General features: G+C 48.1%; 1 protein-coding gene across 1 annotated transcript in view; it reads left to right on the forward strand.

The window, feature by feature from the left end:
• LOC140719980 (uncharacterized) overlaps positions 1-16,440 on the forward strand; it is a 263,215-nt gene extending 246,775 nt beyond the window's left edge. Inside the window, exon 4 of the mRNA XM_073034892.1 lies at positions 15,554-16,440. Within this exon, the coding sequence (XP_072890993.1) occupies positions 15,554-16,440 (887 nt within the window). The remainder of the gene's footprint in view (positions 1-15,553) is intronic.
• The last annotated feature ends 7,638 nt before the right edge of the window (positions 16,441-24,078 follow it).

Raw genomic sequence — 24,078 nt, forward strand, 5'->3', positions numbered from 1 at the left:
GAGTACGATTAATGTTGCTTCTGACCTGCTCAAAAAACCAATGGCGTTCCATAATTGACTCACACAGACTTGCCAAACTCTCCGGACCCTGCCTGGGGACTTGCCTGCACTCCTCAGGGTTATATATGGAACCTCTCAGACAGGGACAGGGAGTGGGTTCCCCTTTCCAGACCCTGCCCGGGGACTTGTCTACACTCCTCAGGGTTATATGTGGAACCTCTCGGGCAGGGACAGGGAGTGGGTTCCACTTTCCAGACCCTGCCCGAGGACTTGTGCCGCTCCTCAGGGTTATATATGGAACCTCTCGGACAGGGACAGGGAGTGGGCTCCCCTTTCCAGACCCTGACCGGAGACTTGTGCCACTCCTCAGGGTTATATATGGAACCTCTCGGACAGGGACAGGGAGTGGGTTCCCCTTTCCAGACCCTTCCTGGGGACTTGTGCCACTCCTCAGGGTTATATATGGAACCTCTCGGACAGGGACAGGGAGTGGGTTCCCCTTTCCGGACCCTGCCCGGGGACTTGTGCCACTCCTCAGGGTTATATATGGAACCTTTCGGACAGGCACAGGGAGTGGGATCCCCTTTCCAGACCCTGCCCGGGGACTTGTGCCACTCCTCAGGGTTATATATGGAACCTCTCGGACAGGGACAGGGAGTGGGTTCCCCTTTCCAGACCCTGCCCGGGGACTTGTGCCACTCCTCAGGGTTATATATGGAACCTCTCGGGCAGGGACAGGGAGTGGGTTCCCCTTTCCATACCCTGCCCGGGGACTTGTGCCACTCCTCAGGGTTATATATGGAACCTCTCGGACAGGGACAGGGAGAGGGTTCCCCTTTCCAGACCCTGCCCGGGGACTTGTGCCACTCCTCAGGGTTATATATGGAACCTCTCGGACAGGGACAGGGAGAGGGTTCCCCTTTCCAGACCCTGCCCGGGGACTTGTGTCACTCCTCAGGGTTATATATGGAACCTCTCGGATAGGGAAAGGGAGTGGGTTCCCCTTTCCCAGGCAGATACCCGAAGGTGACCGGGAACCACCAGAGGGGCTGATGTAATACAAGCCATGGCACGGTGGGTCGCTGAGGTAAGGGAAACCATTTGAATGACAGCCGGACTGCATGCGGATTTTGGTGAGTTTACCGGATAACTACAGAAAAAAGGAGAATCCCTTGCGTACTTTATAGCTCGTTTTAAGGATATGTGAGAGTCCAATGCCGGCAGACCCCTGGACAGATCAGTATGTCCAGCTGGCAGTGCAGACTTTTCTATACTGTCTCAGACCCAAGCCTGCCCATTCCTTTATGTTAACTAATCTCAATTTGCTGTGTCAGACCTGGCCTCGGGTGACATAAATTTTGATGAATATGGAGCGCAATTGACTCTTTAAAGGGACTGGGGGAAAGCGAGAGTGTGCACAGAGAACCGGTAGTGAGGAGTTGGAGTTCGGGTCCCGACGAAGAACCCAGAACGGGTAGCAGGATCGTGCAGACGGTGCAGATGAAGAGGACACTTGGCTAAGGACAGAAACGGGGTTTGCAGAAAGAGGGGACATTGGGGCAGGAATTGTCACACTGCAATCACAGACAAGAATAATAAGGGGCAGGGAGACCAGAGGGGACGGATCACAGTGATACTCGACAGAGTACCACATTTACTCTCAACAATCCCTTTGGTCCTAGATAGGGTAGGCCAGAGGGGATGGATCACTGTGATACTCGACAGAGTACCACATTTACTCTCAACAATCACTTTGGTCCCGGATAGGGCAGGCCAGAGGGGACGGATGACAGTGATACTCGACAGAGTACCACATTTACTCTCCACAATCCCTTTGGTCCCGGATAGGGCAGGCCAGAGGGGACGGATCACAGTGATACTCGACAGAGTACCACATTTACTCTCCACAATCCCTTTGGTCCCGGCTAGGGCAGGCCCATATGGAACGGATCACAGTGATACTCAACAGAATACTGCATTTACCCTCCACAATCTCTTTGGACCCACATAGGGCAGGCCAGAGGGGATGGATCACAGTGATACTCGACAGAGTGCCACATTTACTCTCCACAATCCCTTTGGTCCCGGATAGGGCAGGCCAGAGGGGACGGATCACAGTGATACTCGACAGAGTACCACATTTACTCTCCACAATCCCTTTGGTCCCGGCTAGGGCAGGCCCATATGGAACGGATCACAGTGATACTCAACAGAATACTGCATTTACCCTCCACAATCTCTTTGGACCCACATAGGGCAGGCCAGAGGGGATGGATCACAGTGATACTCGACAGAGTACCACATTTACTCTCCACAATCCCTTTGGACCCACATAGGGCAGGCCAGAGGGGACGGATCACAGTGATACTCGACAGAGTGCCACATTTACTCTCCACAATCCCTTTGGTCCCGGATAGGTCAGGCCAGAGGGGACGGTGATACAGGCGGCTGTGATCAGGCTTACCACACAGGCAGGCTCTTTTCTCACTGCTGCAATCAGGTAGAAGGTACAAGAGCCTCAGGACTCACCCCACCAGGGTCAGGAACAGTTACTACCCCTCAACCATCAGGCTGTGGAACAACACAGGATAACTGCCCTCACCTGCTGTCCATAGAGATGCTCCCACAACAAATCATCGTACTGGGCTGTCTCAAAATGAGTGAAATAAGAGGTGGTTTGACTGAGACAGATCACATCCCTCTCTCAGAATTAGAGAAATACAATCTCACAGGATATTTACAGTGGAAGGGCTGGAATGATGTTTCCCATAAGGTGTGGAACCAGTGCTCACAGTCTCAAAATCCGAGGACAACTCAGCAGGACTGAGATGAGGAGAAATTTCCTCACCCAAAGTGCAGTGAATCATTGCAATTATCTCCACAAGGTTTCTAAATTGAGTGGACATATCCTGGGGCTCAGCGGTGATGGAAAGTTGCAGGAAAGTGGTGTTGAGGTCAAAAGTCAAGCATGTTCTGAGTGAAGGGCAGAAGAGGTGCAAGGGGCCGAATGGCCACACCTTCTCTATTTCTGATTTTCTGAAACACGAGTTTACCTTTGCACCTCACTGCATCTTGGCCTGTCAGATTGAACAGGGAGCGCTGAGTGCACCGGACATCTATTGGCAGCCGCTGCTGTCATTTCATGTTCTCGTTGTTTATTTGCATTGGCGAAGTTTGTTGTCTTCTGCACTCTGGTTGATCATTCAGTGATCCAGGTATAGTTACCGTTCTGTAGCTTTGCTCTGTATGTTTGTAGGAGTTGTATGTGGCGACTTATATGTACTCTGTTAGTTTTTGGAATAGTCGCTTGGGGAATCTGAGGTGGAGGAGTATTTGGGGCTTATTTAAAATTATACATAGATATTATCCAAACAGTGTTTATTTGACAAGGGTTAATTCTGATATTGAAACTAACTGTTCTTTTTGTGGTTTATATCCAGAGGATTTATTTCATCTGTTTTGGGATTGTGAATATGTTAAAAAATTTTGGGTTGATGTTTGTCAATTTATAGATCAATATATTAATGTGGATTTTACTTTTTGTTTTCAAAATGTCTTATTTGGGTTTACTAATAACACCAAATCTCATAGGGATCATTCCTTTATCATAAAGCTTTTGTTAATTTACAGCAAATTTTATATCCATAAATGCAATCACAGCAATAAGAAACCATCATTTAGATTTTTACGTCAGACTTCAAACTACGTTTATACTTTGAAAACTTCCCGTAACCAGAAAGCTGTAAAGACTGTACAAATCTGTGAACGTTTTGCGTTATCTCTGTTAATGTTCCTGTTTTGTGACTCCTCTTAGATACAGTTCCTTCTGTCCAACAGTATTTAGAGTGGATTTCCTTGTTTATTTGTATATTGAAAGTTAATAGTTATATATTTGTTGCTGCTTTTGTGTGATTCCCTGGCTTTGTTAGCATATGTTTAGTGTTTCTGTTTTTGTTTGTGTTCAATAAAAATTTAAAATATTAAAAAATAATAATAAAATTTACTTGAACTTTGAGCCTCGGGGAACTTGCTTTGATTCTGAGAACAAACTGTGACTGAAATCTCCATCTCCCGGCAGCAGTCCGCCCTCGGATACACTCACAGCCAATCAGAGAACAACACTGGGAGACTCTTGCCTCCATTGGCTGAGGAGTGTCAGTGGGCGGGACGCTGAGCGGCCGAACAATGGAATCGGGAGCGAGTGGACCCGGTGAGAGACCCGAGATTGGGAGCAGCTCCCCGTGTAAAGGCTGCAACAGCGGCCGGAGTTTTGAATCCTTCCGATGGCGGAGGTGAAGATTCGGGCGGAGATTCCGTGAGATGTTTCAGCCACACAGAGGGTGCCCGGTCTTTCCCCCGCCGTGGATCGGGGCCTATTGTCCGGAGTTTACTCCCAGTCCTGTCTCCTGCTGCTGGGATCCGTGAGCTGGCCCGCAGCGGCTGCCGATGGAACTCCGGTGCTGTGAGCGCTCCCCTGTGTAAAAGGACAGGCTGAAGGTCAAGGGAGAACCTGGCGCAAAGGTAAACTCGGACTTTAGAAAATAAGAAACTGGAGCAGGCCATTCGGCCTCTTGCGCCTGTTCTGCCTTTCACTCAGAACATGCCTGATATTTGACCTCAGCGCCACTTTCGCGCAATGTTCCCAGCATCGCAGAGCCCCAAAATTTGTCCTTCAAATTTAGAAACCTTGTGGAGAAAATTCCAAAGACTCACTGCCCTCTGGGTGAGGAAATATCTCCTCATCTCAGTCCTGCTGAGGTGAACTCGGATTCTGTGACCCCGGTTCCTCACCACAGCCAAAGGAAACATCATTCCTGCCTCTACCCTGTCAATACCCTGTGAGACTGTGTCTGTCTCAGTCAGACGACCTTTTATTTCTCTTAATTTTGAGACAGGCCTGGTCAGTATAATCTCTCCGAGGACACTACCTCACCTACTAAATCAATCTGGGAAATCTCTTCATTCCCTTCATCCCACAGGCTGACTCCGGGAGGGAGACCAGATCTGTGTACAGTGTTCCATGTACGCTGTCACCAGGACCCCATATACCTTCAGAGGAGATCTTTATTCTTCTATTCAAACCTTCCTTCCCATTCAATGCTCTTCATTTAATATCGAACTCAAACAGTGATCAGACACAACACAACCTCAGCCATGAATTTAAAGGGCAGGTGTTGCAACAGTTTGAGCTTCATACCGGGGGCCACGGAGCAAGCAGGGTGTCACAAAGGGAGGAATGTGAGAGTGCTGTATGTCTGAGCCCAGCTGTGTGTGTTTGTGTATTGGAATCAGGTTTAATATCACCGGCAAATGTGGTGAAATATGTTCCTTTGTGGCTGCGGTACATTGCAATATTTAGTAATAAAAACTACAGATTACAATTAGAATGTGTAAAATTATATTTAAAATGTAGTGCAAAACGAGACGGAAAATACTGAGGGGATGTTCATGGGTTCTTTGTCCATTCAGAAATCTGACAGTGGGGAAGAAGCTGTTCCTGAACCGGTGAGAGTGTCTCCAGGCTCCTGTACATCCTCCTTGATGGTAGCAATGAGAAGAGGACATGTCCTGGGTCATGGGGGTCCTTAATGATGATGCCACCTTTTTGTGCATCATCTTCTGAATGTGTCCTGGATGCTGTGGAGTCCAGTGCCCATGAAGGAGCTGGCTGAGTTTACAGCTTTCTGCAGCATTTTCCGATCCTGTGCAGTGGTCTCTCCACACCAGGCAGTGATGAAACCAATTAGAATGCTCTCCACAGTACATCTGTAGAAATTTGCAAGTATCTTTAGTGACGGACCGATTCCCCTCAATCTCCGAATGAAATGTAGCTGATGTTGTGCCTTCATTGTAACTGCATCAATATGTTGGGCCCAGGATAGTTCCTCAGAGATGCCGACAGGCAGGAAATGGAAACTGCTCACCCTTTTCACTGCTGATCCCATGATGAGGACTGGTGTGTGTTCCCTCGACTTTCCCCTTCCTGAATCCACAATCAATTCCTTTGTCTTCATGATGTTGAGTGCAAGGTTGTTGCAGTGACGCCACTCAACTTGCTGATCTATCTCACTCCTGTACTCCTCCTCGTCACCATCTGAAATTCCAGCAACAATAGTTGTGTCATCGGCAAGTTTATAGATGAGCCTAGACACACAGACGTGGTGTAGAGAGAGTAGAGCAGTGGGCTGAGCACGCATCGTTGAGGTGTGCCAGTATTGATTGTCAGCAAGGAGGAGATGTTATTTCTGATTCACACAGACTGAGGTTTCCTGGTGTGGATCCAGTTACAGAAGGAGGTACAGAGGCCCAGGTTTTGGAGCTTGTTGATTACAATTGAGGGTCTGATTGTGTTGAACGCTGAGCTGTAATCAGCAGCCTGACTTGTGTATTGCTATTGTCCAGATGATCTAAGGCCGAGTGGAGAGCCAGTGAGATTGCATCTGCTGTAGACATATTGTGGCAATCGGCAAATTGCAGTGGGTCCAGGTCCATGCACAGGCAGTTGATTCTATACATGACCAAACGTTCAAAGCACTTCATCAATGCTGTGTGTCTGTGTGTGTGCGTGCACGCTTGAAACAGTGATCCCAGTTTGATTCAGGAATCTTTCCTGTAGCTGGGGTACCTCAGAAGAGGGGCCATAGTGATGGGACGATCATTCTGATCAGAGCCAAATAATTTAGCCTGTAAATGCTGAACCTTTAGAAATCACAAATCACACATGTGCTTGAGAGAGTATTTACAGATTTAATTGTAGAATTCAAAATTTACCAAGTAAGTTTATTCTCGAAGTACACGCATGTCACCATGTTCAATCCTGAGATTGTTTTTTTCGGACAAACTCAGTAAATCCAAGAATGATTTTTGAATCAATGAAAACCCGAACCCAACATCGTAGATAAAGTACAATGTGCAAAAGACAACAGACTGTGCAAATATTAAATAGAAAATAATAAGTAAGAAATAATTATCATGAACATGAGATGAAGAATCTGCGAAAGTTTCCATTGGTTATAGGAACAGCTCAGTGATGGGGCAATTGAATTTGAGTAAGATTATCCCCTCTGTTTGAAGAACTTGATGTTTGAAGGGTGATAACAGTTCCTGAACCTGGTGGTGTGGGTCCTGAGACCCCTGCTCTTTCTTCCTGATGGCATCAGTGAGAAGAGATCATGTGCCACTTGGTGGGTTCCTTGATGATAGATGTAGCTTTCCTATGACAGCGCACCAGAGAAATATGCGCAGTGGTGGGGAGGGTTTTACCCGTGATGTACTGGGCCGTATTCACTACTTTCTGTAGGATTTTCCTTTCAAGGGCTTTGGTGTTTCCATACCAGGCCATGATGTTACCACTGAACATATTCTCCACACACATCTATAGAGGTTTGGCAAGGTTTTAGATGTCATGCTGAATCTTTGCAGGCTTCTAAGGAAATGGAGATGTTGCTGTGCTTTCTTCGTAATTGCACTTCGATGCTGGGCTCAAGACAGATCCTGGAAAGTGATAACATTGAGGAATTTAAGGTTGCTGACCCTCTCCGCCTTTGATCTCTGATGAGCACTGGCTCACGGATCTCCTGTTTCCTCCTCCTGAAGTCAATAATCAGCTCCTGGCTCTTGCTGATGTTAAATGAGAGGTTGCTTTAAGACCATACGATATAGGAGCAGAATTAGGCCATTTGGCCCATCGAGTCTGCTCCGCCATTTCATTTTAGCTGATCCAAATTCCCTCTTGGCCCCAATCTCCTGCCTTCTCCTGGAAGCCCAGCATGCCCTGACCAATCAAGAAACTATCAACCTCTGCCTTAAATGTACATGAAGATTTGGCCTCCACAGCTGCCAATGATTCACTGTCCATAGAGTCCATAGATTCATTACTCTGTAGCTAAAGAAATTCCTCCTCATCTCCATTCTAAAGACACCCCTCTATTCTGAGGCTGTGTCCTTTGGTCTTAGACTCTCCCAAGATAGGAAACATCCTCTCCATATCCACTCTATTAATCCTTTCACTATTTGATATATTTCAATTAGGTCTCCTCTCATTCTTTTGAATTCCAATCAACACAGGCCCAGAGCCATCAAATACTCTTCATATGACAACACGTTTAATTTGGGAATCATTTACGTGAATCTCCTTTGGACACTCTCCAGTTTCAGCACATCTTTTCTAAGATAAGGTGTCCAAAACTGCTCACAGTACTCCCAGTGAGGCCTCACCAGTGCTTACAAAATTTTCAACATTACATCCCTGCGTTTATATTCCATTCATCTTGAAATGAATGCTGACATTACATTTGCCTTCTTCACCACAGACTCGATCTGCAAATTGACCTTTAGGGACAATTTAGAAAATAGTCAGCCCTGTCATTTCTGCTACCAAAGTGCATGTTGATACCCTTTGCTGACACTGTATTCCATCTCCCACTTCTTTGCCCATTCTCCTCATCTGTTGAAGACCTTCCATAGCCTCTCTATTTCCTTAAAATGACCTGACCCTCAACCATCTTCATATCGTCTGAAAACTTTGCAGCAAGGTCATTAGTTTCATCATGCACATCACTGACACTTAACATAAAGAGTATCAGTCCCAACACAGACCACTGTGGAACCCACTCGTCAAGAGGCTCCCTTTATACCCACTCTTTGCTTCCTCTCAATCAGCCACGGCTCTGTCCATGCTGGAATCTTTCCTGCAATACCATGGGCTCGTGGGTTGTTAAAGCAGCTTCATGTCAGGCATCATGTCAAAAGCCGTATGAAAATCCAGGTGAACAACATCAATCGATTCTACTTTGTCTATCCTGCTTGTTATTTCTTAAAATAATTTCAACAGGTTTGTCAGGCAAGATTTTCCCTTCAGGAAACCATGCTGACTATGGCCTATTTTATCTTGTGACACGGTACTCTCAGACCTTATCATTAATAATCGACTCCAGCATCTTCCCAATCACTGAGGACAGATTAACTGGCCTATAGTTTCCTTTCTTCTGCCTCTCTCCCTTCTTGAAGAGTCGAGTGACATTTGCAATTTTCCATTCTTGCCAAACTATTCCAGAACCTTGTGATTCTTGAATGTTCATTACTAATGGGTACACAATCATTTTAGCCACCTCTTTCAGAACCCTGGGGTGTACACCATCTGGGTCACGTGATTTATCTAACTTGGCCTCTCAGTTTCCCAAGAACCTTCACTCTGGTTCTGGTAACTTAGCAAACTTCTGACTCCTGACACCTGGAAGTTCCACCATTATGCTGGTGTCTTCCTCAGTGAAGACAAACACAACATACTTATTCAGTTTGTCTGCCATTTCCTTGTCTCCCGTCACTGCCTCTCCAGCATCGTTTTCCAGCCACCCGAGACTTTATATTAGATAAAAAGTGGGGTGCATGTGCATTAATTGGATGTTGCACCAACACACCAGACAAATCTGAAAATGTAACTCACCTGATGGATTATATTTGAGAGGCAGCAGATAGAATGAGAGAAGTGGGAGAGCAGTTCCACAATGATAACCCCTCAGGAGGCCGGTGGCCATTTGGGACTCTGGGAAGATGGTGGGATACTGGTTTACATTGCACAGTTTCACAATGATAACCCCTCAGGAAGTCGGTGGCCATTTGGGACTGTGGGAGGATGGTGGGACACTGTTTTACATTGTACAGTTCCACAGTGATAACCCCCCAGGAAGCCAGTGGCCATTTGGGACTCTGGGAGGATGGTGGGACACTGGTTTACATTGTACAGTTCCACAATGATAACCCCTCAGGAAGCCGGTGGCCATTTGAGACTCTGAGAGGACGGTGGGACACTGTTTTACATTGTACAGCTCCACAATGATAACCCCCCAGGAAGCCGGTGGCCATTTGGGACTCTGGGAGAATGGTGGGATACTGGTTTACATTGTGCAGTTCCACAATGATAGCCCGTCAGGAAGCCGGTGGCCATTTGGGACTCTGGGAGGGTGGTGGGATACTGGTTTACATTGTACAGTTCCACAATGATAACCCCTCAGGAAGCCGGTGGCCATTTGAGACTCTGAGAGGACGGTGGGACACTGTTTTACATTGTACAGCTCCACAATGATAACCCCCCAGGAAGCCGGTGGCCATTTGGGACTCTGGGAGAATGGTGGGATACTGGTTTACATTGTGCAGTTCCACAATGATAACCCGTCAGGAAGCCGGTGGCCATTTGGGACTCTGGGAGGGTGGTGGGATACTGGTTTACATTGTACAGTTCCACAATGATAACCCGTCAGGAAGCCGGTGGCCATTTGGGATTCTGGGAGGGTGGTGGGATACTGGTTTACATTGTACAGTTCCACAATGAGAACCCCTCAGGAAGCCGATGGCCATTTGGGACTCTGGGAGGATGGTGGGATACTGGTTTACATTGTACATGTTCACAATGGTAACCCCTCAGGAAGCCGGTGGCCATTTGAGACTCTGGGAGGGTGGTGGGATATTGGTTTACATGATGGAATAACCATTGGAGCAATAATAATACCAACAATCTGATTATGATTCTCGTGCTCAGTCGGGAGCCAGAAAAGGAGGCGACATCAGGGTTCCGGGTCCTCATGATGAATGGACGGGGTAAAAGGGGAAAGAAAGCCCTGAGACCTGAAGCATTATCGCCATAAAGACATCATTTACTTCCTAAGTCCTGATGATATTGGATGTCTGTTGTCATGGGACAACAAAGAGGAGGGAATGGGGAAATATGTACTGAACTTTGCATTTTATTGTGAGTATCTGATGAGATAAAATGGAGCTGTACAAACCCCGGAGTGCTGAGCTAGTAAATGCAATATATGTAGGTGACTAAAGTAGCAGGAGGAAACGACAAGAAATGTGCTTACTAAAGGAACTCGTGACTGCAAACACTGAACGCTGTGCAGAAATGAGGAAGTAGCGGAGACGACTCAACCGGAGATGGCAGCAACAACAAATGTATCGGGAACACGGAGCTCGCTGGGAAGAGTAACCTCGTCTCGTTCTTATGTACAGAAGGAATATTTTGTAAACGCTGTGTTTGAAGTCCCCTCCCATCCCTGGTGAGAATGGAGGTGAACTTACCCCCTGCAGGTAATAAAGAATAAAGCTGCTTGATGAAGAAACACTCAGTGTTGGGATTGTGTTCTGTGAGTCTCAGCAGAGAGATACTTGACAAGGGGTTAAGGGTGAAAGGTGGGGAGTTTATGGGGCACATGAGGGGATACCTCTTCACTCAGAGGGTCACAGGAGTGTGAAATGAGCTTCACCCACCCACAAAACGTCTGCCCCCGAATGAGGTGGAGCCCAAATGGCGGGTCCCTCAAATGAGCTGCTGCCAACCCAAGACCGGGGTCTTCGGGCTGGTTTGATGCCACCAGAGAACATGATGTGTGCCCCTGGTGATGGACACACTGACCATAGGTGTCGGCGCTTGGGGGGAGGGGGAGGGCAGTGTTGTACGTGTACGGGTGGGTAGAGATATCTCAGAGACAGTAGATGTCAGACAAGGGCTCGTCCTTTATTCAGGGAGGTCCTGGTACCAGTTGTAACGGGGTTTACCCGACTGAGCAGTCTGGGAGGTCAGGGACTGGGCCCTGTCAGTGCCAGTACAGTCATTCTCAGCTGAGCCTGGACTGGGAGCAGGGACGGTTCCTGTTCAGATACGGACTTGAAGGTCCAAACCCAGGGAGAAGCCATTATCAAATTTCACCAAGAAACAATCAGGCCAAACAACTTCAGGCAGAACTGGTCAGGATAACAAACAGACATCAGTACACAGAAATGACAATTTTTAACATCAGAAATAAACCACGATGTAAAAACATCAGGATGGGTGGAATGGAAATGGTCCCGAGGCAAATGAGGTGGTTTCACACCGTCTGCGCGACTCAGTCGCCCCATTGAAGGAGTGGCAGTGGCGATTGAGTTTGCACTGAGAGGGGAATTGGACACAGAGGGACAGGCCTGATGAGGATCGGTTTGATTGCCGAGGGGATCTGCTGTCTTGTCTTGTGGACTGGCCACTCACGGCTTCCTCACCGGCTCAGACACTGAAAGCCCGTGTCCCCCCCCCCCCCCCCGGGGTCCAGGCAGTCTTGTCCCCCTGGGAGATGAAAGAGAAAGTAAATTCACTCGCTTACAACTGGACAATGAAGTGTGTTAATTATTTGGAGAATGCAGATCAAACAATTAGTGAGGTTGTGGATGTCACCAAAACCGGTGTGTGGAGAAGGTGAGGGTTGTCTAAGATAAGTGAGATCGAGACCAGTTGGGAAAGTGGGCCGAGGAATTGCAGGTGGATCTTAGCTGTCACTCAGAAACAGTTCTTCAGGGGGTCAAAGACGACTGAGACACGAAAGAGAGCTTTTCTTGGGCTCTGGATTCAAACAGACAAGACTGGTGCACTCGTTCATCTCGTTTGAAGGTACCGCGGCAGAATATAAGTTGTTGCTCCGCCACCCTGAGGGTGCAGTCATCAATTAGGAGCAACTTCGCACCGTCCTCCACAAGTGTGACTTACCAGTCAGCAAGCATTTTAATTCTTCATTCCCAGTCCTGTTCCGCCGTGTCGATCCATGGACTCCTCTTGTGCCAAGATGCGCTCCCCTCCCCCACCCCAGGGCGGAGGAGCAACACATTATATTCCGTCACATTATATACCCTCCAATCTGATGGCATGAACATCGATTTCCACTCAGGAGAACAAATTACCGTCACCCTCCTCTATGCCCCACTCTGACCTTGTACTTCTTCTCACCTGCCTATACTCCTCCCGGGACCCACCTCCTGCCCTCTCTCTGGTCCACTCTCCTCTCCTATCAGATTCTCTATTCTCCAGCCCACCCTTTCTTGACCTTCCCCACCCACCCGGCATCAGCTTCCAGCTCGCCTCTTCCCCTCCCCCACCACATTTTTATTCTGGCATCTTCCCCCGTGCTTCTCTGCCCTGCAGAAGGCTTTCGGCCAAAAAACGCCGACTGTTTATAATTTTCTATAGATGCTGCCTGAGGTGCTGAGTTCCTGCAGCGTTTTGTGTGAGTCGCTTTGGATTTCCAGCATTTGCAGACTTTCTCCTGTCAGTTCCAGAAATCGCCGTCTGTGACCAGGCGATCACATGCGCATGCGTAAGGGTTGCGGGGAGTTTCGCGCGTGCGCACGGTGGACAAAAGTCTCGGAGATTCGGCTGCAGGTAGGAGCGGGGATCCGGGCAGTTTATTATCGGTACCGGCCTCCGAACCGCGACTGAAATCCAATTACTGTCAGCTCCGTCCACACCTTTCCTCCTCTCCCCGGGACAGTCCAGTCCTTTTCCTCTCTCTCTACGAGGGCTCCGGGGAACTTCCTGCTGAGCAGCGAAGGCGCTGGAGCCGTGGCGGATAGATGGGTCTCTTCCTCGTGGTCGTTTCTGGGTAAAGAGGCAGCCATAGATGACAGGGCCAGCGTTTCCCCCGTTAGTCCGTAGGCCGTATTTAGAATCGCAAGGGGAGGGAAGGGGAGTAGGTGGATCACTCGGGCACCACCGAGCACTGAGGAACTGACCTTCCAGTCAATGAAAATGTGAATTTTTACTGTATGAAAAGAAGGAAACAAAATCCTTACATCAGTTTTAGTCCTTGTGGAAATCACCTTTGTTCCATCTTGATCTGGACCTTTCCACCTGTGAGGACATGTTTAGTACCATTCGCTTTGGGTACATAATGATAACAATTACCTTTGGCCTGGGTACCAAGTGACCTGTAGCGTTCTCATCACAAATATGCCACACTCCAATGAGAACGAGGACTGCCCTCCCCATCATGTTCATTGGCATTGCCTCTGATGGGCTCTCCACCGTCAATCACCTGTGCGGAGGGGCAGAGTAATTTGAAACTCTGCAGGGTTTGCCGTGTAACATCACATGCTCTTTGTAGTGCTGTAGCACATGACTAGAACTTGAAATAATACCAATGTTTTCTCTAATTTATCTTTCTCACATCGTATGGACCGACCATTTGTCTGAAGGTTAAATGTTAACACAGCCTGAAAACAGCACGGCACAAACAAAATACCAGCTGTGCAGCAACAAAGGCTCTCTGTGTGGGAGGATTTCAGTTACTGCGCAGCTGAGAATAATATGGGACAGAGAATAATACTAATGGAAGGAATCAGACTGGGCCAAGTCACAGATTGAATGTCCCATTCTCACTCAGACAGGAACACTGTCGGGGAATTCGATGGACAGACCAGTTGCCGGCACCATGAACAGTTAGAAGGTGAGTTCTTCCCCCAACTTGGGTTGAACCTCGCTGTAACAGTGTGATGTCAGAGCTCAGAAAGGAGACTAAAATTATCTCATAATATATCGTCTGTGAAAATTAATCAGATACAGGAGCAGAATGAGGTCATTTGGCCCATCGAGTCTGCTCCACCATTTCATTACAGCTGATCCATTCTCCCTCTCAGCCCCACTCTCCTGCCTTCTCCCCATATCTCTTCCTGCCCAGACTAATCAAGAATCGATCACCCTCTTCCCTAAAATATACCCAATTACTTGGCCTCCAGAGCAACTCATAACAACAAATTCCACAGATTCACCACACTCCAGTTAAAGAAATTCAACCTCATCTCCATTCTGAAAGAACAAAGCTCGATTTTGAGGCTGTGTCCTCTGGTCTCAGACTCCCCCACTCTAGTAAACATACTCTCCACATCCACTCTATCGAGACTTTTCAATGTTCGATAGATTTCAATGAGGGCCCCTTTATTATTCTAAACTCCAGTGAGTAGAGGCCCCGAGCCATCAAATGTTCTTCATCTGACAAACCTTATAAATCCTGAAATATTTTTGTAAACTTCCTTTAAACGTTCTCCAATATAAGTATGCTTGTTCTAGATAAGGGGCCTGAATCTGCTCTCAACAGTCCAAGTGAGGCCACACTTTATAAATACTCAACAACACATCCTTGATTTTATATTCTCGTACTCTTCAACATTATTTCCTCTCTATTGAGAAAATAGTCTGCACTCTCATTGCTTCTAACAAAGTGGATGACCATACACTTCTTTGAATGATGGCTTTCATTCATTGATGTCTTTTGTAAATCTTTTTTACAGGTTAAAAATGGCAAAAATTGTGTGCGGGAATTTTAAACAGAACAACCTGTCAGTTTGCTGTCTCTGCCCAGATATTAAAGGAGTTACTAGATATTTAACAATGTGTCACTGTTGATCCTTGGAGATGAAGAATTATGTCATCACAGCTGGAAAAGTGCTTTGTGTCTAAAATGAAGTTTTCTGTTATAACTCACTGAAATCCACTGGAACTGGGGACCTGAGAACACACCAGCATTTGTTCACTGGAGATCAGTTCTTCAACTACATTGATTGTGCAAGGGGTTTACTACATCTGACATTTGACTTATGAATTGACAAAGAACTGTGGGAAGGGATTCACTCTTCACTCACTCATTTGACCTGCATGCACACCAGCGAGTTCTCACTGATAAGATGTCGTTCACCTGCGCTGATTGTGGGAAGGGATTCACTCGGTCATCCAGCCTACTGACACACCAGCGAGTTCACACTGGTGAGAAGCCGTTCACCTGCTCAGACTGTGGGAAGGGATTCACTCAGTCATCGCAACTGCAGAGACACCAGTCAGTTCACACTGGGGAGAAGCCATTCACCTGTTCAGACTGTGGGAAGGGATTCACTTGGTCATCTGAACTGAAGATACATCAGCGAACTCACACTGGGGAGAGGCCATTCACCTGTTCAGACTGTGGAAAAGGGTTTATTCGGTCATCTCAGCTGAAGGTACATCAGCGAATTCACACTGGGGAGAGGCCGTTTACCTGCTCAGTCTGTGGGAAAGGATTCACTCAGTCATCTGTACTGAAGGAACATCAGCGAATTCACACCGGGGAGAGGCCGTTCACCTGCTCAGACTGTGGGAAAGGATTCACTCAGTCATCTGTACATCAGCGAATTCACACTGGGGAGAGGCCATTCACGTGCTCAGACTGTGGGAAGAAATTCACTGACTCATCCAGGCTACAGGCCCATCGGCGAGTTCATACTGGAGAGAGGCCGTTCACCTGTTCAGACTGTGGGAAGGCATTTACCCGGTCATCTCAAGTGATGGTACATCAGCGAATTCACACTGGGGAGAGGCCATTTTCCTACTCTGAATGTGGGAAGAGATTCACTCATTTATCTGACCTACAGGTGCACCAGCAAGTCCACACTGGAGAGAGGCCATTCACCTGCTCAGACTGTGGGAAGTCTTTTATTCGATCAGTTGAACTGAAGACACATCAGCGAATTCACACTGGGGAGAGGCCATTCACCTGCTCAGACTGTGGGAAAGGGTTTATTCGGTCATATCAACTGAAGGTGCATCAGCGAGTTCACACTGGGGACAGACCGTTCACCTGCTCAGACTGTGGAAGGGGATTTACTTAGTCATCTCAACTGATGATACATCAGCGTATTCACACTGGGGAGAGGCCATAAACCTGCTCTGAATGTGGAAAGAGATTCAGTCAGTCATCCGACTTACAGACACACCGACGAGTCCACACTGGGGAGACTGTTTAAACAGGCGACAGGCTACAGGCTGGATATTTCACCATCACAGTTGCTGAATCAAGTTCAAAAGTGAATGTTGGTGCCGAACTCGGTAATTACTGCTACTGTTTATCAAACCCAATTCTGCACTCTGGTCACTGGGCGTGGGAGGTTTTCCTCGGCTAATGTTCCCGTTTAATGGGACTGGAGTTTAATGGTTTGGATCTGTGACACAGAAATCAGTTCTCATTTAAATTCTGACCACATTGACAGAATCTCCTTTCTCTCCCCTGACTATCATCTCCTATAACTACCTCAAAGCCTGAATTTACACTTCCCTATTGACCATCAGAGCCGACAGTGCTACCGGCCTTTCTGTTGCTGCCGTGCCCCAATGGGTCAACCACCACCCACCCAGCAGTATCCAACAAGGTGTTCTGCTGAGGAGAATGCCCACAGGACAGCCCTGCACTGTCTTCCTAATGACCCTTACCTCTGCTGGTGGTCACGCTTCTCCTATCCGAAGCTTGTACTCTGGGTGTGGCCACATCTTCAGATGTTTCTTTTCAAATATTATTATTATTATTATTATTATTATTATTATTATTATTATTATTATTATTATTATTATTATTATTATTATTATTCTTCTTCAAAAATAACACAGGTACAGTGAAGTAACAACACTCACAATCCCTCAAAACAAATTATCTTAAAGATTGAACATTTTTGTGAATTAAAAAACCCTACTAAGGAAGAAAAGTGAGAGAAAAAAGAAACCCATTGGGGGTACAACCCCGGAGCCAGGCGTCATACAGAAAGCTTCTAAAAATAAACATCAAACCGCCAACAAGAAAGACAGATATATCAAAAAACAATTACACTTAGATAGTGGAGGAAATCTATCAGTTAACTGAAATGATAATAACGAGCAAATGAGCCCCATCTCTTCTCAAAATCAAATAAAGGTTCAAAGGTTCGACTTCTAACTTTCTCCAAGCTAAGACACAGCATCAGTTGAGAGAACAATCGTGACAAAGTAAGAGCTGATATGTCCTTCCATTTCAACAAGATGGCCCTCCCAGCTGTCAATGTAACAAACGCAATAACTTGTTGGTCAGACATAGAAATACCACGGATATTTTGAGGAATTATTCCAAAAAGCACAGTCAACTTCTTTTCTTTCTTTTTACAATATTTTTATTCAGAAGAAAAGAATGATTTACAGAGTGCAACACATAGATACATCTCAACATAACTTGTGTACATTCATATATTGTGATAAAATTGATCAAAATGTTATAGCATATCACATAAAGGTATACCACTCTGTAATCAAAAATTGAAAGATAGGTAATACATCATAAAAAAATTATATAAAAAAGTCAACCCCCTACCAACTACCAAAGGAAAAAAGTTGATGGATGATAATGAATAAATTAGAAAAGAAAACATATTCGCTTATGAAGAGAAGATAAAAATATACATAAAAGTCTGTGCACTGTTAAACTTTATAAATTGGAAAAGTAATTTTGGAAAGGTCCCCAAATATCATAAAAAGATTGTTTCGAATTTAAGATTGAGCAGCGGATCTTTTCTAAATTTAAATCAGACATAATATCACGTAGCCATTGAAGATGTGTAGGAGGGGTAGACTAAGAAGTTGTCCAGTTTTTATCCGAATGTTTCTCCACTTTGTAATAAATATAACTCTGCTGATGCCTCTTTAATTCATATGTTTTAGTTTTGCCCTAAAATTTAAAAGATTTGGCGGGAAGTATACCATACCTTCTCACAACTTTTTAGGGTCCAATTTGACCCAAATCCCTTTACTGCCTTGTTTGGTATTATTGCAGATGAAGATATAACTTTAAATACTCCTAACCTACAGGTTTTAGTTTTTACCTCTCTTTTAGCAAGGAGAGCAATCTTGCTTAAATGGAAGCACAGTCAATTTATTAGGTTGTAAGTTGATTCTGAGTGCTTTAGAAATTATCGAAAAGACTGACTTCCAAAACTATTTTAATATAGAACTTGACCAGAACATATGTGTCAGTGTAACTCTCTCAGTTTTACATCTATCACAATACTTGTCAACTTTGGGAAATATTTTAGAAAGTCTCTCCTTCGACAAATGGTAACGATGTACAATTTTAATTTGAATCAGTGAATGGCTAGCACAGATCGAAGAAGAGTTAACCAGCTTCAGAATCCGTGTCCAATTCTCCCATATCAGATTAATATATGTAAACTTAGATAATTATTTTTGTAAAAAATGTCTAACCTGAAGATATTTCAGAAAGTGTGTATGAGAGAGAATATTTGCTAATTAACTCTTCAAAAGTCATCAATCGACAATCACAAAATAAATGAAAATAAAAATAAATAAATCTCCAAAAAGAAAAACAGATCCCCTTAATCACTAAAAATTAAACAAGATTGGGAGAGAGAACTTAATATGACCTTTGTTAATGAAGATTGTCAATTCTTCTTTGATATGTGCCAATCAGTGTTTAATTCAATTTAAAATTGTTCACTGTTACTGTTTAACAAAGGAGAGACTATCCAAAATATTTCCTAACATAGACAATTATTGCGATAGGTGTAAAACTGAAGTAGCCACTTTTTCACATATGTTCTGGTCATGTTCTTCATCGAAATCTTTTTGGAAATCCTTATTTTCTACAATTTCTAAAGCTCTGAAAATTAATTTACAACCGAATGTACAAACCTTTGATTTCTGTCTATACATGCAGTCCTCGCATGACCTTTATCCTCCTCCACCTCACTATCTGCTCTAACACTCTGGTTCCCCTCCCTCTGCAAATCTAGATTAAATCCCCCGGAGCAGCACTGGCAAATCTACCCGCAGGAATGTTAGTCCCCCTCCAGTTCAGGGGCAAACTGTCCCGTCGGAACAGGCCCCACCTTCCCGGGAACAAAGCCCAATTGTCCAGAAACATAAAGCCCTCCCTCCTGCACCATCTCATTAGCCACGTATTTAGCTGCACTCTCCGCACATTTATATTTACAGGGACTTTACTCCTGACGCCGGTTCCGGGACCCGACCCGTTTACAGACCCGGAGCGGAACCGGAGCAGATTCTCAGCCACTGGTTTACACCCCAGGTCGCGAAGAAAGGATAAAGTTTCCCCGTGAATTTATTCCCAGTGAAGGTGTGGAGATGGGACTTGGTCTCCGCGTTGTAAAATGAAACTGTCCCGGACTCGTAACTGAGATAAACTCCCACCCTCCCGGGGATGGGACCGGCAGCGAGACGGGACTCGGGGGAGGGGATACCGGACACGTCACAATCCCGATGTAACACGTCATAATACCGCCCGATGACCCAGAATCCGGTCTCCGGACTCAGACTGACCCGTCCCTTCCTCTCCACAGACTCTGCGGCGACTCCCAGCCACCAGACCCGAATCCCCGTCACCTCCACCTCCCAGTAATGTCTCCCCGATGTGAATCCCTCCGATCCCAGCACACAAGGCCAGTGTGTGAATCTCTTCCCGGTGTCAGGGAGATCCCTCCGGATCCCGGTACATCTCACACTCTTCCGATCCTCAGACACCTCGAGACACGGATGCGCCGTTTCCACATCCAGGGTGACAGAGACTGGGGGGAGAAGCAGAGAATTAGAGAGTCCCCGGGGATCGGGGGGGAGACTCGGGCAGCGCGGCCCCGGGGATCGGGGGGAGACTCGGGCAGCGGGGCCCCGGGGATCGGGGGGAGACTCGGACAGCGGGGCCCCGGGGATCGGGGGGAGACTCGGACACCGCGGCACCTGGGATCGGGGGGAGACTCGGGCAGCGCGGGATCGGGGGGAGACTCAGGCAGCGCGGCCCCGGGGATCGGGGGGAATCTCGGTCAGCGCAGCCCCGGGGATCGGGGGGAGACTCGGGCAGCGCGGGATCGGGGGGAGACTCAGGCAGCGCGGCCCCGGGGATCGGGGGGAGACTCGGACAGCGCGGCCCCGGGGATCGGGGGGATACTCGGGCAGCGCGGCCCCGGGGATCGGGGGGGAAACTCGGGCAGCGCGGCCCCGGGGATCGGGGGCAGACTCGGGCAGCGCGGCCCCGGGGATCGGGGGGAGACTCGGGCAGCGCGGCCCCGAGGATCGGGGGAGAGACTCGGACAGCGCGGCCCCGGGGATCGGGGGGAGACTCGGACAGCGCGGCCCCGGGGATCGGGGGGGGAGACTCGGGCTGCGCGGCCCCGGGGATCGGGGGGAGACTCGGGCAGCGCGACCCCGGGGATCGGGGGGAGACTCGGACAGCGCGGCCCCGGGGATCGGGGGGAGACTCGGACAGCGCGGCCCCGGGGATCGGGGGGGGAGACTCGGGCTGCGCGGCCCCGGGGATCGGGGGGAGACTCGGACAGCGCGGCCCCGGGGATCGGGGGCAGACTCGGGCAGCGCGGCCCCGGGGATCGGGGGGGGAGACTCGGGCTGCGCGGCCCCGGGGATCGGGGAGAGACTCGGACAGCGCGGCCCCGGGGATCGGGGGGAGACTCGGACAGCGCGGCCCCGGGGATCGGGGGGGAGACTCGGGCTGCGCGGCCCCGGGGATCGGGGGGAGACTCGGGCAGCGCGACCCCGGGGATCGGGGGGAGACTCGGACAGCGTGGCCCCCGGAGATCGGGGGGAGACTCGGGCAGCGCGGCCCCGGGGATCGGGGGCAGACTCGGGCGGCGCGGCCCCGGGGATCGGGGGGAGACTCGGGCAGCGCGGCCCCGGGGATCGGGGGGAGACTCGGGCGGCGCGGCCCCGGGGATCGGGGGGAGACTCGGGCAGCGCGGCCCCGGGGGATCGGGGGGAGACTCGGGCAGCGCGGCCCCGGGGATGGGGGGAGACTCGGGCAGCGCGGCCCCGGGGATCGGGGGGAGACTCGGGCAGCGCGGCCCCGGGGATCGGGGGGAGACTCGGGCAGCGCGGCCCCGGGGATCGGGGGGAGACTCGGACAGCGCGGCCCCGGGGATCGGGGGGGGAGACTCGGGCTGCGCGGCCCCGGGGATCGGGGGGAGACTCGGACAGCGCGGCCCCTGGGATCGGTGGGGGGGGGAGACTCGGGCAGCGCGGCCCCGGGGATCGGGGGGAGACTCGGGCAGCGCGTCCCCGGGGATCGGGGGTTTTCCGCTGGACGGAGAGCAGAGAGACCCCTGACCCTTGACTCCTCAGACAGGGGAAACATCCTCCCTCACTCCTGCCTGTTGACCCCTGAAAGAATTTTGTGTTTCCATGAGATCTCCTCTCATTCTTCGAAACTGGGAACAGAGAACATCGAGCAGTACAGCACAGGAACAGGCCCGTCATTCAATGTTCACATTAATTTGTGAGTGTGAAGTGGGGGAGTGTGATGGTTTGAGACAGTAAAGGAGGTGATAATGGGAACCAGTAGGGGAGAGATGAATGGCAGATTGAACCAGGAGAGGGAGTGGTGGAAAGCCCGTGGGTGAACTGTGTGTAGACGTAATGAGAAGCTAGAGGGGGCAAAGATGGCAGATGAGGATGACTTTATCCCCTTTCCCACAACCCCATCCCCCGCAGCCCCTCATTAGGACAGGGGATGAATTTGCAGGAACCCTTAAGCAACACAGGTCCTGATGAAGTGTTTCAATCTGAACCGTCAACTGTTTATTCTTTCCCACAGAAACTTCCCGGCCTGCTGTTCCAACAATTTGTGTGTGTTACTCTGCTTTAAATATATTCAATTATTTGGCCTCCACAGCTGCCTGTGGCAGATTCACTATCCTGTGGATGAAGGAATTCCTCCTCATCTCTGTCCGAAATGGACATCCCTATAGTCGGAGGCTATGCTTACCGTTCTCGACCCACCCACATCCTCCGAACATCAACTCTCTCCAGACAGGTGTCAGAAAGATCTGGCGAGACCCTTCATCAGGACCTGTGTAGCTTGGATTACCAGCATCTGCAGATTTTCTCCTGTTTGATTTTTAAAGCGGATGTTGATAAGTAAACTTCTTGATTAGTCACCGAGTCTCAAAAGTTATGGGGAGGAGGCGGGAGAATAGGGTTGAGAGGGATAATAAATCAGCCATTCTTCTAAACTCCCATGAGTACAGGCCCAGAACCATCAAACACTCCTCATATGTTAACTCTTTCATTCCTGGAATTATTCTTGTGAATCTTCTGGACCCCCTCCAATGCCAGTACATGTTTTCCGATAGAAGGGACCCAAAACTGCTCACAATACTCCAAGTGTGGTCTGACCAATGCCTTATAAAACCTCAGCATTACATCCTTGCTCTTGCACTCTAATCCTCTCGAAATGAAAGCAAACATTGAGTTTGCCAATCTTACCACTGACACAAACTGCAAGTTAACCTTCAGGGAATCCTGCACAAGGACACCCATGTCCCTTTGCACCTTTGATTTTTGAATTTCGCCCTGTTTACAGAATTGTCTATGCCTTTATTCCTTCGACCAAAATCGTACCTGCCTAAGTTTCTACCTGTCAAACTCTACCTGTGCTACAAGATCCTTATTACGTATACTGGTGGATTCAAATAAGACCATAAGACAAAGCAGCAGAAGCCAGCCATTCGGCCCTTCAAATCTGCTCCGCCAATTTATCATGAGCTGATGCATTCTCCCATTTTGTGCCACTCCCCCACCGTCTCACCATGACCTATGATGCCCTGGCTACTCACATACCTATCAATCTCTGCCTTAAATACACCCAATGACCTGGCTTCCACTGCCGCAAGAAATTCACAGATTCACCACCCTCTGGCTAAAACAATTTCTTCACATCTCCCTTCTGAATGGTCGCCCTTCAATGCTTAAGTCATGCTCTCTCGTACTAGACTCCCCCACCATAGGAAACAACTTTGCCACATCCACTCTGTCCATGCCTTTTAACATTCGAAATATTTCTGTGAGGTTCCCCCTCATTCTTTAAAGTCCAAGGAGTACAGTCCAAGAGTGGTCAAATGTTCCACATATCTTAACCCTCTCATTCCAGGAATCATTCTAGTGAATCTTCTCTGAACCCTCTCCAATGTCAGAACATCCTTTCTTAAATAAGGAGCCCAAAACTGCACACAGTATTCCAAGTGAGGTCTTACCAGTTCCTTATAGAGCCTCAACATCACATCCCTGCTCCTATACTATATTCCTCTAGAAATGAATGCCAACATTGCATTCGCCTTCTTCACCACTGACTCAACCTGGAGGTTAACCTTAAGGGTATCCTGCACGAGCACTCCCAAGTCCCATTGCATCTCAGAACTTTGAATTCTCTCTCCATTTAAATAATAGTCTGCCCGTTTATTTCTTCTAACAACGTGCATGACCATACACTTTTCAACATTGTATTTCATTTGCCACTTCTTTGACCATTCTCCTAATCTATCCAAGTCTCTCTGCAGACTCTCTGTTTCCTCAGCACTACCGTCCCCTCCGCCTATCTTTGTATCATCAGCAAACTTAGCCACAAAGCCATCTATTCCATAATCCAAATCGTTGATATACAACGTAAAAAGAAGCGGCCCCAACACGGACCA

The sequence above is a fragment of the Hemitrygon akajei genome, unplaced genomic scaffold (assembly GCF_048418815.1).
Source record: "Hemitrygon akajei unplaced genomic scaffold, sHemAka1.3 Scf000034, whole genome shotgun sequence".
In the NCBI taxonomy this organism is placed as follows: Eukaryota; Metazoa; Chordata; class Chondrichthyes; order Myliobatiformes; family Dasyatidae; genus Hemitrygon; species Hemitrygon akajei.